General features: G+C 39.3%; 1 protein-coding gene across 2 annotated transcripts in view; it reads left to right on the top strand.

Moving 5' to 3' along the window:
• The window catches only part of cadm2a (cell adhesion molecule 2a), a 179,616-nt gene extending 162,336 nt beyond the window's left edge, over window positions 1–17,280 (top strand). For both annotated transcript variants that reach the window (XM_026371635.1, XM_026371634.1), the window contains 2 exons: window positions 10,661–10,783; window positions 11,539–17,280. In XM_026371635.1, coding sequence (XP_026227420.1) covers window positions 10,661–10,783; window positions 11,539–11,657 — 242 coding nt within the window. In that variant the 3' untranslated portion in view covers window positions 11,658–17,280. The remainder of the gene's footprint in view (window positions 1–10,660; window positions 10,784–11,538) is intronic.
• Window positions 17,281–18,726: the final 1,446 nt, after the last annotated feature.

The following is an 18,726-nucleotide window of genomic DNA, read 5'->3' as shown; positions in this document are numbered from 1 at the left end:
AGAAGTACTGCTGACCTCAACTGGGGATATTTCCAATAAAAGAAACACTTGTGGAAGCTGCCAGAGGCAGAGATGGAAGTCTTAGTGGAAGCCTTAGCCTAACGATGAACCTTCTGAATACTGTTAGGTTGTGTTGGGTCACACGCCGCTTTGGTGTTGTGTGGATGTTGGAGAAAGCTCATTTGGATTAACAGGCAGACTGTGGTCTAGATATGTTGTGCAGGGGATATTACACTGCTCATTCTTCCCAGTTAAGCATGTACCAAAGTAAACTGGAAGACAAGCCATTGTTTAGTGATCTCAGGACTTTGCATCACAATCTTATTATCTTAATCATTATCTTAATATCTTATCTAAATCTTATGTATGGTGCATGTACTGATTATGTGATCTTATATTATTTACTGTGTGTGCTTTGTAAAAAGTGAGAATGAGCCTTGTTGTAGAGTTTGTCTAGTTTGTCTGAAGAAGCTGTCTCTTTGGACTCTGCTAATATGCTGACATAGCACTATGTCTGCTGATACGTCAGAGTTTATGGGTGTCAATTTAAAACTAATGTGCTGTGGTAGGCTTTATGCAAATACAGTTGCAAGAAAAAGTAATGGCACCGCTTGAAATTTCCAGGTTCTCTGCATAAATTGGTCACGAAATGTGATCTGATCGTCACTAAAGTCACAAATATCAACAAACACAGTGTTTCAAAGTTAATAAAACACAAAGACTGTGTGTGTGTGGTATTTCACATCTTTACTGAAGACATTTAAATATCATAATCAACATTGAGAGTGACGGCGGGACAAGTAATTCTAATAACTGGTTCAATCACCTTTGGCAGCAATAATATCAAGCAAGCATCTCCGGTAGCTGTAGATCAGATCTTTACAACATACAGGATGAATTTTCAACTCAGCTGACTCTGGTGTGAACAGCTCTCTTGAGGTTATTTCACAGCATTCTCAGGTGTGCTACAATCTTTTCTTGCCACAGACCACATAGCACTACGTATGTCATATAAAGAGAACTAATATAAACCAATATAAAACAAATATAGTTTAACTGAAGCAGTTATAAGGGAGAATGGTTCAAAATTCCTCCTGGATGTTGTATAAGTCTCACCTGGTGGTGATGGCTTGAGGTTATTGTTGCCGAAGGGGCTTGAACCAGTTTTTAAAACACTTACTTTTTCTATCATTACCATTAGAATACTATTACTCTGTATGTTTAATGCACATGTTCAATGAAAACAAAAACGATTATTAATGTGATATTTGTGACTTCAGTGAAGGTCGGATCACATTTTGTGATTTATGCAGACATAGAGGACATTGCAAATTGTGCCATCCAAGACTCACTACACCGATCTCTTCCCTTAGTCCTAAATTATTTTATATTTAAATGACTATTTTCTCACCACAGACACAGCATTATTGCTTGATCTATTAATTGCTCTCAACATCGTGGTGCTCCACAGCACCATTCATACAGAAAAGTTCCCTCTCATCTGAACTGCTTTCGCTCAATTACCATCTTTAAAGTCCTTCAGGAATCTTGACTCTCTTTCTACCTCTCTGCTTTGGATTCTAACCAAGCTTTTGTGTAGATTTCTCCCTCACCAGCTTCTCCTCATCTTCCCTCACATCTTTCCAAAGACCCTATTAGATAACAGGCTTGCACACATTGTTGGATATTCCTCATCAGCATGTCTCAATCCTTCTCTGATGTATGTTTGTGTAGGGCACAGACACAAAAAAGAGCCAAGTCTCTCAGCGTAGCATCAGGGAATCTAAATATCAGACTCCTTCACTGCGTCCCCAGTCACAGGATACTACGTTATCTACTTTCATGCGTCTACTTGATTTATTACTAGGCCTTTTCACAGGCTCTGGATGAAACCAAACAACTGTGAAGCTGTACCAGCCCCATGACATTTTGTCTTTTTAATAAGGCTGTCTTGCACAGGAAATACACACTGTAGTTTCAGCACTAGAGCATATATGCAGAATATTAGCATATAATATGCTTGATGATTTTACCTTCCATCAGCACATTCAATGAAGGCTGAATGATAAATAAATAAAAATAATTTTTAAAGCATAAATTTTAAAAGCAGTTACAGTGAATACTGTTACAGGAAAACTTGCTCACTTTAGTGGTTTTTGTTGAATGAATAATTGATGAGTGGCTTAAACATCACCTCAGCTGAGCCCACCCACCTAAACCAGTGAGAAGAGCACAGAGAAAAAAATTACAGAAATCTCTCATTTGAAATTATCACAACTGTTCGGTTCTCCCGCTCTTTACATATCACTTCCATTACAGAGCAAAGCAACAAAAACAAAAGGTCATGAACCCTGCTGGTCTGTGCGTAAGCAGCTAAAATTAGCTTGAGGCCTTGAGGCAAGAGTAGTAGACATGAAGGACATTCATTTATTGACTGACAGCCCTGAGGTCCCACCCTGAGTTTGGCCTTATCTGATTGGTAACAAGGGAAAGCTTTACACTATTTTCAGGCTGTCCAATGGGCCTGAGTTACAGCTTTCTTTGACAGCAGCTCTCCACATTAGGTGATGTTTTGAAGCACATTTCAACTCCAATATGTTAGAAAAGTGTTATATACTGCAGCTTTAATCTTAACTAATGTGCTGTATCAACGTCATTTGTTCAGACTAAAGAAATGGAACGTGTTCATTGTAGTTAGAGCCTGGTTCTGATTTAGGGATTAAAAAAATGAGAATGACTTGCACAAACAAGATCTGTAAGATTTAGCAAAAGTCACACTGTGATTGTTGCTTTATGCATTCAGTAATTCAATTATAATGCATGGTGGAAAAAATCCCCCGTTACAATGGCAGTTGTATAGGCCATTTGAAAAATATAATGAAAATATAATAATAACAACTCCTTTCAGTGTGCTATGTTAAGTGAATGGTGAGTGTAGGCATTACAGCAAAATGAGTTATATAAGGTCGATATATCAGGTCCAAGAGTAAATTTAGATTTAAAAAACTGGGTTACATTCATTCTGTATTAAATAACCTTAATGTTAATTGGCATTTTTGGAACTGAATAAACACCATGTGATTGTATGTCATTTTTAAAAAGTCAACATGATTAATGACAACAACATGTATAAAATGGGTACTGAACTATGTTTTGGACAGCTACACAAAATGTAGAGAACAATTAATTCACTTGTGATCCCGTCACATTACTCATACGATGCCATTTTGGGACCTGAGCAATTTTAGAGAACGTTGAGGTCCAGGTGGAAGAAGAATAAGTTTTTGTGCTTCTCATTTGTTTTCAGGTATGCCAAAAATAGCCTCAAATTCACCAGCAAGGTATCATCCTGCAGAAACCATGACTGGGAGAGAAACAGTATTTACAGGACAGGTGTAAATTGGTCGCAGAGCTGAAAATAACTGCCCACACTTATTTCTTTCTGCACATTGCAATGAATTGTTCGCTTTTAATTCTTTTAATTAATTCTGTTTTTACAAAAGTAAAAGTTTGTAACTTATGAAATGTGAAGATATTCTACAATATATTTCAATTTTCACAGTTATGTTTGATTTTGTCGGCATGGTGACTGTAAGTATTAGTGGTCAATGCAATAATGTAAAATTTAATGACAGCATTTATTTAACCTTGTAGGAATATTAGAGGATAAATATTTCCTACTGCAGAGCTCTGTGGTTCTAATGGGAAATGTAAATTTGACAGTAACTCTTGCCTTTAATTCTAACTGTTGTTGAACTTTGGAGTGTAGGTAGGTATCCACGAAAGTCCTCTGTTTTTCATACATACTGTATAATGCCAGGACTGATGCATAACTGCAGTCAGTGATTCACTTTATTAATGAAGTGCTGGCAGGTATGCCCAACACACACACACTGTTTCAACAGCCCAGCCAGCCTTAATGGCTATAATAACTCTTTCGCTAAGTATCAGAGGTCTATGCAATGTCAGACCCCCCTTTCACGAACACACACACACATACTCGTCCTTTCTGCCTACCACCACTGAGTTCTCTAAAATTTGCCGAATGCTTTTTCATGGCCTGCAAATTAGCTTTGACCTTGTGAAGCTGAAAGGTTGAATCGTGCACACGGGTTCCTTTGGTGTTTAAAATATTTACTATTCACTGCTAATAACCAGCATTTTGTGTGGCCAACCCCAGCCCCTGTAGCCTGATACTGCCGAAGAAAAAGGGCCCACTGCCCAGAAGACAGCAATTATTCATGCCTAGTGTCTCTGTGGAAAATACTGAAAAACTAAAATGAAACCTGTCCACCTCCTTGCAGAGTAAAAGTTCTATTTTCTAAGATATAAGTAAAAAATATGCAACAACCTTGAGATACTTAAACAGAGTTAAATTGTCTTAAATTGATATCAGAGAGTTGGTTGCCAGCGTACCTGATTTTTTAACTGTGAGTGGGGCTGAGAGGTGACCGTGACAAACTATAATCATAAAGGTTTTCTTATGATTAGTACTCTAAAGTGAAATGCATCTTTCCTCACCTCTTGAAGTTGATAGCAGTAACTATATGCTCAAGGAGAATTCAAGAGTGAAGGCAAGGGATTGGTCAGGGTTCAAAAGTTGGGATTAGCCTAAGCTTTTGCTCTTTTCAAGTGAGTGCTGCCAAAAAAAAGAACATATGAATGGGAAAATAGGACCACTCTTACCCTGTTTGGTTTCCTGAGACTATTTCAGACTGCTACCCAGCCTCACAAACACCATCCCTCTAATTTACATTGGTCCTGTTTGTCTCCTTGCAAAGGAATAAAATTAAACTTCATCAGTATCATTAGGATCATGTTACTGTAAAGTCACAGTTAAAAGAGCTCAGCCACCCTAACCCTAACAAAATGCTTTTCAAAGTTAGGTAGATATTTCAGTGAGTCCCATTTTATCACTATTGTGAATTATTTAGGAGTTATGAGGGCACTAATGCTTTATGTCTTTAACACCGCATTCACCTATTTGAGCTGCTTTAGGCTGAGGACAAACCTTTTGTGAAAACTCAATAACTGAAGGGACAATTTTCATTCCATGGACAGATTTGTCACCGCTTTATTCCATTCCTATCGATCCCGTTTTAAATGGAGGGCACGGTTTAGGCCATGTGATGACCAAGAGACATATTTTCTTGAGAGGAAGTGAGCTGGGCAGCTCGATGTTTGCTGCCTTCAAACCAGAAAGGCAGCACCCTGGAGGAAGGAAACGGTTAAATATTGAACAGTTGACCATCTTCTCTCCATTCTCCCTTTCACTCTTGACTCTTTACTCTACACAGCTGAGCCACACAGGAGAAATTAAAACATAATGCAAAGGTCTTACCACTTATTGCAGGGTGAGCTTATTGATGAACTGTCACATTAACTTGCTTCGGGAAAGAATTATAGCAACAATTTGGAATAAAGTGTATAACAGAAAAAGAGAAATCATTAGATCCCAGGGCTAGTGTTATGAATTACATGTAATAGCCCTCTATTCATTAAATCTCAGTGGCAGAGGACCCGAAGACACACCCACATGCACCCACATGCAGTTCACGCACACGGACAAACGGCCTAATTTTCATTTGTTGACATGAAGTTTTTATGTGATCCTTTATTCATTTTTCTCTGCTTGTGTAATCCCTCAAGGGATTGTTGTGGTGGCAACCTGCTTGCTCCAATATCACTCATTTCTGTGTGGGCTACTTTCTGTGCCGCTCTTGTTCAGCAGTTCGCTCACACAATGCCATTCTTCCAGGCTAACCAGCAGCATAATGTAGGTTATAGCAGAAACTATCAGAATAGCAGCAGCAATACAGTCTTGATTAAATTACCACAGGTGTCGAAATGATGTTATCTCCCTGCCTTGTTCTTTGTTGTATTCTACTGCTGTTTTGAAGAGGTTCTGCATTTTGCAGAACACCGAGCTGATTTGATAGACTGATTCTTGCATGTGACTTAATGAATTCATGATTAATTATCTTGCTTTGCTTGTAACTTCATGCTGTTACCCCACTGACCACAATTTCTTTTAATTCTGTGTATAGAGAGGGAGGTGGTTGAATATTCAAGATAGTGTCCAAGTCCACATGTGGGCTTTATTGAATGATTAGCAGAAGTAATTTGTTTTCAGAATCTAATTAATCCACCCTGACCCAGAAAGTAATAATGTGCAAGGACACACACAAATGCACACGTGTCCATGTAACGTCTCCTCCTGACTGTCTCCATATCATGGGTGCATGTATTCAGAAGTGTATGCACATGTGTATTTGAGCCCTCTGCTACAGCCTCTAGGGATTCTTTCATCTTGGCAGAAGAACCAGTATTAGATGCAGATTGGTGAATTTCCAGCCTCAGCCAAAAAGTTGGGCATAATTGACTCATCGAACAGACACAAGTCTGCAGGCACTTTTCAGCACTCTCTCTCTCTCCTCTGCTCTGTCTGTTTGCAAACACTCTTTCTTTTTTATGTCTCTAACTTTAACTTACCATCAGTGGATTGGAATTAATGCAGAGACCTTATGTTTCTTTATGTTAGATTTTTTAAATACTGCAGCACAAATAAACTATTACTGGGCACAGAAAACTATAGAAGCCTTTGGAGGTAAGGTGTCAAGGTTTAATCTATTTGTATTGGGTGTGTTTGTGTGGAGGGGGGGGGGTCTAGTTCAGATTACTAGCCTATATCTGATGTACGAGTAATTAAGTGTAATGATGCACTCTCACAAACACACTCAAAGATTCCCTGACCCACAACAGAGACACAAGGACACTGCAGCTCCAGAAGCTCATGCGTAAGCTAGCTGCTGCTTTATTGATCTGAGCATCTCATGCCATTGCTTCACAGAGCTCTATCCAAGACAGAGCGAGGAAAAAAAGCATAATCCAAAGAAGAGAATGATGCCTGCAGGGCATGAGGTTTAATATTAAAAAATGTAATACCAAAGGGGATCGAGAGGGAGACAGAGGGATATACTCCATGTTAAGATACAGTATGTAAATACCATTTGACAAGCATGCTGATATGCGGATTCAAGGGCATTGCGTCTGATCAATTGAGACAGTTCCTGACTTTAGATAAAAGGCAGAGCAGAGGATGGTATACTGTCAGGCCCAAGAGATGCCGTAACAAGACATTACAGAATGGAAACCATCTCCTCTGAAGTTCTCCAGACACTGACAGTAAACGCAGTGTTTGAAGAACGAGATACGGACGCACATTACATACAGAGCTACAGTAAGCTGCCCGTTTAACAAGCAGAATCAGCTTCAATTAACTGCACCAGCCGAGGCAACTGCTCAGCTACTCCAAGTCAGATATTCAATAGATTTCCCATTTAGCGGTTTGTGCAGGTGTGAAGCAACTCAAGGTCCTTTCCTAATGTATGATTTTGCATGAGGCTAGTATGAAAGTATGAAATGGAAATGAGTGAAGCAGAGGATAGGCTCTTCTTGTATGCTCATGATTCAACTCCAACTGAGCCCTTGATGAAATATTTGAGCTTCCATTCGAAATAATATTGTTCATTTGCACATCATTTTCAAATCTGTGTACCACCTTTTTTAGAGAGCTGCCAAGGACTAATGAATGTTTAGTCCGAATTGTATAATGAACAGTGAAACTTTCTAGATGTTTCACCTAAAGGGTTCATCAAGCCTATTCATATTTTATGCTGGCTTTTATTTCAACGTGTAGTATGCTTGAAATGTTATTACAGTTCTGGTCATTTAATCTAACCAGATAGTATGACTATATTCTTCTTCTTCTATTTTCAGCCTTTACACATCCTCAATAAACCCACATGGTATCACTATCACATATCCTTTCACAGTGACCTCATATGGAGCGAGCATCAGTAAAACAGATCAGATGAGGAATTAGTGGGGCAGTTTAAGATAACGCTTTTGGTTCAGTCCGGCCAAGCAGTGGCTCACAGAAGCCCTGAACCCCTTTCATTTATTAAACGAGCCCAACTCACAAGGCCAGACGACAAAGAGAGCGTTATAAATATTAAAAGAGGAGTTTGCTCTGCCACACTCTCATATTAAATCACACAGAGTAGAATGTATGTGCCCTTATTAAAAGATAATGTGTTCTGGAGCTATAAAAATGTATAAGCCTCCGCTCTAGATCCCTCTCCTCGTTGTCGTTTTCCCTTTTCCATCTTTGCCCAGCTGAAATTTCAGCCTTTTCCTGTCCATCAATCTGTATTTTTTCATTTCCTTTCTCCGTGTGTGTTTTTGTATGCCCTTGCTGTATTTTCTCTGTCTGTGAGCAGCAGTGGACTAGAACAGAATACATAAGAACACAATAGATAAACCATGTACTTATAGTAAGAACCAGTGTACTCGAGTAAATGCATTTACGCTCTTCAAGTTATCCTGACTTTATGTCACAGGCTTGTGTTGTTTCATGAGTAAGGTAAAGCTGTAATATGCAACTTGAGCCAGCACTAGCATCAGATTTAAAATCAATCGACTCTGCTCCACCCAGCCCTCCTTCTCTCTTCACTGCTGCATGAGAATGTTTCAAAACGTACTAATCATGCACAGATAATTGAAATTATCTGATGGGTGACAAGGGCAGGCCTCGCTTATTTAAAAGGGTTGCCCGTAAATCAGCAGCGCACCACTACATTAAAATAGGTTCTTGAGCATATTACTAGTATTTGAAAAAGGCTATATACTGTAGTCAAATAGTCCACTGAAGTCTAATTGTGAGAGTCAAATACCCCTTGTTGACTTCAGATGTAGTGAAAGCGTAAAAGCCAATTTGCTATCACAATGTAATCTTGAGCCACTGGCCTCCAGCAGAGATGAGGAATGGGCTAAAGATGCCCGAGAAGTTCAGAACACCAGCACACAAATATAAATAGATTGACTGTGGAAGCAAAAAGCTTACCCACACGTCCATATCTTTCATTTTTAATCTGTACCTTCACACAGAATGCCAGCAAACACCGACTCAAGTGAAACAATGATTCATCAACATTAATGATGTTCCCCTTTAAAGTTTGTTTTCACACAGAAACCAAAGATCCTACACCTCTGACACACTCAAAGTCACAAATGTTCTTTTAAAGTCAAACATACTGCAGCGGACGGCAGACCTGCCACCTGCGAACTGTGCAGCCAACATGTGCGGCACTCAATAAGCAGACAGAGTACCGAGGATGGTCAAGGCTCGTTTGTGGCTGTGCTGGGTTGTAATAACGGGAATGAGGTGCAGCAATCAGACGGTGTGTGTATGATGGTAAAAGAAAAACATTCGCTGTCCTGACAGATAGAGGTCAGAAGACACAGCCATGTGTGTAACTAAACGCCAGAGTCCTCGGCCTTCTGGGCCGCACCGGGGGAACATTCCTCTACTCTCTGCTCCACTGACCAAGCAGAACTGCAGCACAGTGAAACCACGCTACAGACGCCTGTGTGTATGAGTGTGTGTGTGTGTGTGTGTGTATGTGTGTGAGTGTGTACCAGCGAGAGTGTGTGTTTGTCCACTGGGACGCGGTGAAGTGTGACGGCCTGGTCACTCAGACCGTGGAGAGTTATGGAGCGAGAGCAAGCCAGCTGTTCAATTTGACCACATGAGCGGACACAGAAAGAAAAGGAGAATACTGAAGAGAAACAGCGTCGATATACAACGTGTGCTGTATGTTTAAACTACCTTTCCATCACTGCTCAACCTGCTCTGACATTGCCATATTTTAGTTATTATGAGCCCCCATACACACAAATAGACAAAGTAACAGGGTTGTATATGGCATGCAGTGCCACTCACAGGAGCATAATGAGACGGGTGCTAATTCCTCAGGTGTCATGGACTGATATGAATAATACAGGCTTGTCCGTAACCCATCTCCTCCAACACTGTCACAGTCAGTTTTTTGTACATTCACCTATAGTCTTCCTGAGTCCTTACTCTTACCTTGAATTGCCTGCAAGCCAGGCAGCCAGGCTTTTTTGTAAAAATGGAAGTTAAACATTTTTAAAAACTAATGTGAGTAAAGAAAATAAGCTGTTTTTGGAAAAAAAAGAGAAACCTTTAATGGGCTTTTGCACAAAGGCGTGAACAAGCTCATCATACAGATTCTTCCGTCTTTCGTGACTTGATCATTATTTCTGCAGCTGGGGACCTGTAGCCGCTCTCGAACACCTAATTCATTTTCCTAACAACAATCATTCCTCGCCACGAAACAGCAAAAGATTATTCTTTCCTTTTTCTATTTGATGATTTATTTACTATGTACTACTCTTCCATTGCTGCCCTGGTTTGCATGTTGGGGACTCCTGCGGCACCGTGGGGGTGGTCCTGAATTATTCACTTCCTTTTCCCCAGTCCCTCTTTCATCCTCTTTTTCCTTCATTTTACAGGGTGAATGTTTCTGCCTGTAGCTGCTCTTTGTGTCAGTGTGGTGTCCGTCTCTTTTCCTCTCTCGCTTCGCGTTATTATTCTCCGAGAGCCAGGCAGCTCTGCTCTGACTGCGAATGACGGCAGCTTTGAACAATCATTAGAGAAGGAACAAGCTAGAAATAATCTTCTCCACCTTCCTTGCTCTGTTTTGTATTGTCTGCCTTTTGCCAGTCATCCGCTCTCACCTCACCAAATGGTGCCTTCATCTGTTCTCTTTGTGTCTCTCCCTCTGTCTCTCCTCAGATCCCAATGCCCTGGGGCAGCACAGCACTGACCATGCCTTGATCGGAGGAGTGGTGGCTGTAGTGGTTTTTGTCACCTTGTGTTTAATCATTGTTCTGGGAAGATACCTGGCCAGGCATAAAGGTAAATGCACAGTGGAGCAGTCCCGACTCTCTCGGGACTCATGGAACAAGTGAAGCATGTCGTACATGTCCCATTGGATATTAACGTCCTTCCTTAATTCCCAAGTTTCAAGTGCATGACATACTTGCAGGGAGAACGAAGAATAAAGGCTTAAGTCTTATACAGCAGAACGCACTGATGACAACAATCCATAAATGTGATTGTGTTTGTTTTGTCTTTTGTGAATAAATGCTCACAAATACAGTCATCTAAGTGCTAATAGCTATTTCTTCATAGTTTAAGTGTCAATTTGCCAAAATGTAGATAAATGAATAGGTTTAACTCACTTAATCTATGGCAACATTACACTTCATGCTTACATTACTTAAGGTTTTAAAGGAACTTTAACATTTCTTAGTACTCTGAAAATATATACAAAAATATATCCTATACCTGAAACAACTGAAAGAAAGGAAAGATGGGCAAAATGATGCTAGAAATTAGAGTAAGCATCACTTCATTTGGACGTGCCACTTAAAGGTGGTGCTGTCACCACCAGCAATAATAAAGGTGTTTGCTAACACTGGGTTTCTCCACTTACCCTCTGCTGTATGTGCATACACTGTCCTATCCTAGCTTCTCATCATTCCATATATGAATAAAGTAGCAAACAAATGTTGTCTTCAGATGTTGTTTCGCCTCGGGCAGCAAACACCATGCGGGGCTGCTCTGTATTTGTTTTGCTTGATGTAGGTTTGTTTTTTTCGCGTCCTCAGGAACATACTTGACAAACGAGGCCAAAGGAGCGGACGACGCGCCCGACGCTGACACAGCCATCATCAACGCTGAAGGCAACCATGCACACGCAGAAGAAAAGAAAGAATACTTCATTTAGACTGCAGAGGGAGCTGAGCGGCTCCTTCCCCTTTCCTCTTTGAGTCTCTGTATCTCTTTTTCTCTGTCTCCCCTTTTTCTTCTCCACCTGTGACCCCTGCCCCCATCATGACAATGAGGAACCCGCAGGCTGTCCACTGGCAGAGAAGTTCCCCGAGCGTTTTCCTATTATTGCCTTTGTTGAGCCCATTTCTGTCGTACCCGTCTTCTCCTTTATTTCTTTTTTGTTTCTTTTTTGGCAGCCAGTTTCCACAGGCAGCTTGCCGTTGCTGCCAATGCGGTCCCCTCTCTCATATTTTTTCCTCTTCTTTGACATCCTGGAAATCTGTACATCTACCATGACTGCTTCTTACATGACCCTTCCTTGCTCATGTTCTCCGCTGTTTCCCGCCAATCAGACACCCGAACACATACTGTGTCCCCTTTGTTCACACATGCCCACAAACACATATCATAAATCACATCAACACGGTGCCTAAAAATACAGACGCCACTGAACTTCTGTCAATGCCTTCATGTATCGTCTGTCAGTAGCAATGTAAATGCTTTGTAGATGGTTAACTGGACCATTATTTCATTGCTTAGTTCACAGCTTTTTATTATGCATTGCATATTTTTTTATTTCAATGAAGATCTGTGCTGTGTACGCCTTATACATGCCTATCACACTGAATATGAGACTTTTAGAGCCACCTCCCCCAATCCCATCCCCTCTAAATAGACTTGTAATTAAACAGTTGATCTGTGTAAGATAAGAAGATGGTTTTGTGTGACACTGTAACAAGGTTTGTCAGATAAGTGTACGATTTTCCTTATTATGGTAGGGGTAATAGAGGGTAGTATGGTAATATTTAGAGCAGAGAATACACACCAAAAATATATGAAAGACGCTAGATGAAGCATTCCATCAAATAAACTCAATCAAATGCATTATTTAAAAAAAAAAAAAAAAAAAAAAAAAAAAGCTAAATCTGCTGTCACTTTTGTCTGTATATTCCTGCACTAGCCAGGCTGCAGTTTAGCGAATCACCAACACCTTCAGTGTCCTCTTGACAGACTAAAGTAGTTTATTCCTCAACATAAAGGGTTCAGGTGTACAGAAAGAGCTCCTCTCTCTAAAAGCTGTATAAATTGTACTGAAGTGATTTAGCTTTTAACTTTAAAGATTTCTGTTTGCATTTATGTCACATCAAACATAATTTTAAGGTTTAAGGACCCTGTGAAATGTAAAACAAACCATTACGAGTTAAAAAGGACAAAACAATTACACAGTTAAAGTATGTACAGGATTTTTTGTGTTGAGTTTATTTACCTTTAGTAAAGTCCTTCTGTTGATACCTCCTGTAAGGTTGAGGTCCAGGCAGCTTTCCACAGTAGTTTGTATACTAATTTCTGTTAATTGAATAGCTCACAGTTGAGAAACTAATCATATTATGACTTTATTAATATTGATAATATCAGTTTAACTACGATACAGCAGTGGATATCGCCAACATGTCAATCGCCTCTCAATCTAACTTCTCCTCTAGTTTCAGTTTTTAAAGAGTCGCTCTCCATGAGCAGCACTTTGATTTTCATTTCATGGGGTCCTCAAGCAAAAAGGAAAAAAACTCAACTTTAAAAGGAAATAGAACGAATGAATGTGAGTGTGTGTGTGTGTGTGTGTGTGTGTGTGTGTGTGTGTGTGTGTGTGTGTAGTGGGTCATAAATCTGCAGGGGCCTCCTTTCCAAAAACTAAAAAACTGATGACAAACAGAGAAGCACAAACATTTCTGAATGAGTAAGTGTGTTCCTTTGCCAACAGCTAGATCGCCCTGGGAATGGTTCTTCTATTCGAATGGGTTGTGAAAAGATGACAAGGCTGTCTGTGATTCAATTCTGGAGAAAAAAAAAAAACATTACAGTGCATATTTTTTGAAAATGTAAGCTAAATCATCTTTTTTATATACAAATAAATGTTTCTAATATTTTTTTGGTTTGAACAATTCTAATCTCCCTGCTGTATATTGTGTCTGCTAAAATGTGGTTGATTGTGAAAATTGCTGTTAAATTCTGGATTCCCGTATTCCTTCAAATTTGTATATTGGCCACTTTATTTACTTTTCTTTTCCATGTTTCATTGCTGATCCCTATGATTAATTTGTTTTGACACAAGGTATGTATATAATGTATGGGAACTAAACTTACCACACATGCAGCATGTTTTTGTTTTTCCATTCTTTTTCATGGTTAATTTATTTGAATTGAATTTACTTAAGCGAGAAATACAAGGAAATTATGTTTGTAGCTTAATCTTGGAGAACGGTGACTTGTGTTTGTGGCGTGCTTTAAATAGCTGCAAATCTAAAGGACTTGGCGTAAAAACTTGATGAAAATGTGATTAACAAGAAGGAAACAAATGGCGGTGCCCTGTAAAGTGTCCACTCGTCCATATAAATACAAGAAAATGTGCATCTGTCCTCACTAAATCCTTAAAATGCAAATCGTGGGTAATATGTGAAAATAAACTTTATGCTGGAGGCTATGAAAGTCTAACACACACTAAGACAAACATTACATTTTGTAGTATAAAACTTCTGTTTCTTGTCATATGTCCCCAAGATTCATCTTCCATCAGTTTGCAGGCCGATTTAGTCTCCTGTAAAAGAGGGTAAACACTGTGGCTTCTGGAATGAAAAAAACTAAAGGCAAGCCACTAATCTGCTAAGAGGAAGCAAATTATTACCAAGGGCAAAAAAATATTGGGGCCCAGCTGCCATCAATTCGGTGGCCAATTTACAACATTATGCAAATAAGGTCACAAAGTAAGGTCTTTCTCTATGTGTTGTAACTCAAGCACTGCTGGAGTGAATCACAAGTTGGAAATCATTAGATCGACCACCACGTTTTTCGCCTCATGTAGGATTGAGGTTGCACATTACGTTTTGTTTAAATGCAGAAGCCTTGCCACAGTTTCAGTATTTAACTATTTCATTTAAATCAATACACAATTTACAGGTATAGCGTTCTAAACTGGATCTGGTCTTTAGAAACCTTCTACATCACGTGTGTACAGATACATTGATCACAACGATGTAATGTATTCTTTTTTTGTTTCGTCTTCATCTCTGTCTTAAATCAGTGAAGGTGTCAATCACGTTTTCTGTCACCTAGCGCCTGTGTATCTCCATTAGAATTAAGAGAGCAGTCAAATTGATTTGTTGATTAGATGAAGTCAGAGAAAATGCTGTTTTATATTAAATGAGCACTCATACACAACCAGTTCTGCAGTGATGAATTCATGTTTGCATTAGAAATGAAACAGGTGCCATTTACTGAATTATGCACTCTGACTAATTTGATGGATATTTCTTATTAAGTGGTGGAATTATTGTTTTTGTTCCTTTCTAAAAATCACATGTAAATATTTGTTTTGACATGATAGTAATGAGCTAATTTGTTGCAGATTGCTTTTTCTAATAGTTAGACCAAACGTGAATCTTTTATTTCTTCTTTAATTTGTTGTTTTAACAGCCTGGCACATCATGCACTATCTTACTATGACAGAATCAACTGTAGCTCTGTTACATGTTGGGGTCAGTTATTCGTTGTATTTCTTTGTTGTTGTCGGTTGAAACAAAGCTTTAAACTTGTCGCCTCTTTGCTTTCCAGCATATATCAGTTTGGTTAATATCCACAGCATCATGGGCCTCTAATTTCATTCTGGCGGCAACACGATGATCCCTATACTGCAGTCACAGTGCCATTTTTAATGAAAAGAAGTCACTGTTTTTAGACTTTTGCCTCTGTCTGGTCTTTTCTTGGATCCAAATGAACTCACTTTCTTCTACTGAGGATGGGAGTCAGCTGAGGTTATGTGTTTATGCTAATTAAGCAGTGCATGCTGGTAGTAATTTTGGCATAAAACACCTTTGTAAATTATATTCATCTTTGGCGAAGGCACATAGAACCTGTAAAAAGTTACAAAAGAAACTGAGTTTTGCCTCCTTCACAGTAAATTACCTGTTGTGCATTTACAAATACAACTTTTTAATGTGACTGAAGCAGTTTATAATCGGTCAAATTATTAAATGATTTATAGCAGTATTGTTTCACAACTGCTCGTGGCTAGTAGGACCTGCAGGCATCATGCAGATGAAGTATGTGTGTATGCCTCAGGCAAAAGACAATAATAACTTAACGCGAATCGCATTATACTTGAAGCTGCTGTCAGTGTTGACTAATGCAGAGATATCTCGATCTAACAAAATAAAGCAAGATTTCAGTGTGTTTTCAAAGTAAATTCAACTAAAAAAGCAACATGAGAATATCCTCGGCTACATTCAGAACTCGGAGAGCCATTTATTTGTGCCTTGCAACTGTGCACCTCTGGGTTGCTCCTGTACCCTCCTCCTACCGTCTGCATCTTTTCAAGAGGGATGATACAAGCTGATGTGGATTGAAGCTTGTCCAAAATCCACGTGCTGATACTGCATCGTGTATTCATCGTGCCGCAGCCTTTTCACCACGCTGCACTGCGCCTGAATCAACTCCGGTCACAAAAACATTGCAGCAAGTCAGGCGAGCATGTGCATTTGGCCTCATGTTTGCACCACCCATTGCACTTGTCCCCAGTGTCAGGAAATTAGAGGCCCAAATCAAAGAGAAATAACTCTGAATCCCTGATAATAAAGGGATGAAAATAAAATGAATGGCCACTTTGAGTCCTAACATATCAATTTTAACTGTTTTGGTTTAGATATGAAGTCATGCTTTTAATGGTTTTGTTCACTAAATGAACCAGTCCAGTCCCATCTCTGCTCCTTTGACCCGCCATACGTCTGTGCTGTACAGTTTGGCTTCAATGCACTTCTTTGTTCCTGCAATATTGACACTAGAATCAATCAGTCCAATCCTCATATTGTCACAATGATGACAGCAATGTGTGACACAATCGCATGTAGTGATGTTTTTTTTTTTGTTTGTTTGTTTTATTATATCTGTTTCTTTTCTTTTGCATCTCAGGAATATTTTTTTTGATTTAGAGTTTCTTTCTCTTTGTTTTCTGTCTTAAGATGGGGACTTGTGAGCACTTCTCTTTCTGCTTGTCCCTGTATGCTGACACCATGTATGAGTTTGAGATTATCACAATGTTAATAAAATTATTCAGTGATTCTTCAGTAATTCTGTCATCTCGCTGTCATTAAGAAGCTGTTTTTTTATATGATCACTGACTTGAAATACTGGGATTTAGAAGAAATGCTGCAAATAATCATGATTTTCAATAATGAAGTTGTGTTTATACACAAAGTTATCTAATTTTAGCTTATGTATGTAAACAGTTTGATGCTTCTTGTTTTTCTTGTAGCAACACGCAACTTTATGTATATCAGTCTTTAGATAGAAGGGAATGTCATGCACTATCACTCACTAAATACAAAATATCCACAGTAAAAATCAGGATTAGAGCTAGACGTGGTAGTTTGGCTTTTGGTGTACCGTGGTGAAATAAGGGGTTTCATATCAAGCTGCACCGAGGGAGCTTGATTCAACCATAATGGAGGTGTTTTTCTCCCATTGTCTGTGGGATTTATTATATTTAATTTAGTTCATTCCCATGTATGAAATCAAAATTGTTGAATAAATAGTTGCCAAAACATCTGTATAAGCTTGATTCAATTTTTTATTCATAATTTTTCATTTGGAAGCCTCTTGCCTCAGCATTTCTGAACGGAGAGATTAGCACTGATGATGCTAAATAAAATAAACACCGCAGCTTAGAAAACATCTGAATTCACAAGGATCCATGCAAACGCTCACAAAAACACAAGCAAAAACATGTTCAGGAATTTTTATTAACGAGAATAATTCATGTGTTTAGCTCCCCTCTCTGTGCTCGGCGGCGGTGGTGTTATTATGCCATCCAATTTGCCATGTGGAGTCTTTCAGCTGTCTGCAAAGTAATTGAAAAGAGTAAGAAAAGATACAGCAAAGTACTTTTTTTTCCTGAGAATAAAAATCACAGACTGTGGAGCCTGAAAAACACAGAGGTGGGAAAAAGTTTCTGTATGGGGGTCACCTCATGAATGAACCCTCACTTTGCACGATCCACGCAAAGCTGATCCGAAGACAATGTGTAAGAAAATATAAACCACGGTAATAAAATGCTAGAATAAGTTCAGCTCGTGCACATTTTATGCTTGTGTTGTAAAGTGTGTTCCTACAGCAACAGGCGAGTTAAGAAAGTGCACGAATGCGGGAAAAGATGGAGCATATAAAGAAGAGTGTATGAAAAGGGAGAGACTGAGGAAGCTGCGGATGCAGCAGAGCCTATGAGACAAGAGGGAGTGGTATCCACCCTTTTCAGCGAGTTCGAACATGATGACTGAGGGGGGGAATTAAGTAATGGCAATACGATGTCATGTTAGACTGAAGAAAGCAGCCGCAATCAGCGCACCTGTCTGGAATAAATACAGCCCAGAGAGGTTTGCTTTCCTGCAGCTAGGTGTGATTCTTCTGCTGATGAAAAGTGAGGGGTCAGTGAAAAACTCAATTACCACTCAATCCATCAGGAGCAGTTTTGTGAGGTGGGACATGGAGGTCAAGGAAGACCAGACAGAAATTGCTTTTCTTGCAAAATACTGTTTTGCATGAATGTTTTCTTTTTTTTCTTTCCCCCCCCATTCTCACTTGACAAGCAGATTCTGCAGCCATCAATTTTCAGTGTTTGCATTCCCTGGGGGAAATTATTTTCCAACTTTTCCAAATTTTTTTTTGTTCGCTCTTTTCCTTCATAGTACTTCAGTTTTGTTTGATGGTGTAGAAGAATAACACGACAGATGGAAGAGACAGGTGGGACGGCAGGCAACAATGGATTTGAATCTATGCAATGAATAACCAGCATGCAACGTTGTCCACTGAGCTGTCACAAAACCCAATCCAACCACTGTATTTTTGTACATCTATATTCAACACCTTGTCAACATGATGCTTCATGGCCAATCACACCTTAAATGTAATGTTAAAGTGACTATTACAGTGACACCCAAGATTTGTATTATTCAAGCACAGCTGTTTTTTTTTTTTTTTTT

Source organism: Anabas testudineus, chromosome 14 (assembly GCF_900324465.2).
Source record: "Anabas testudineus chromosome 14, fAnaTes1.2, whole genome shotgun sequence".
In the NCBI taxonomy this organism is placed as follows: domain Eukaryota; kingdom Metazoa; phylum Chordata; class Actinopteri; order Anabantiformes; family Anabantidae; genus Anabas; species Anabas testudineus.
This window is presented reverse-complemented; position numbering and strand designations above follow the sequence as displayed.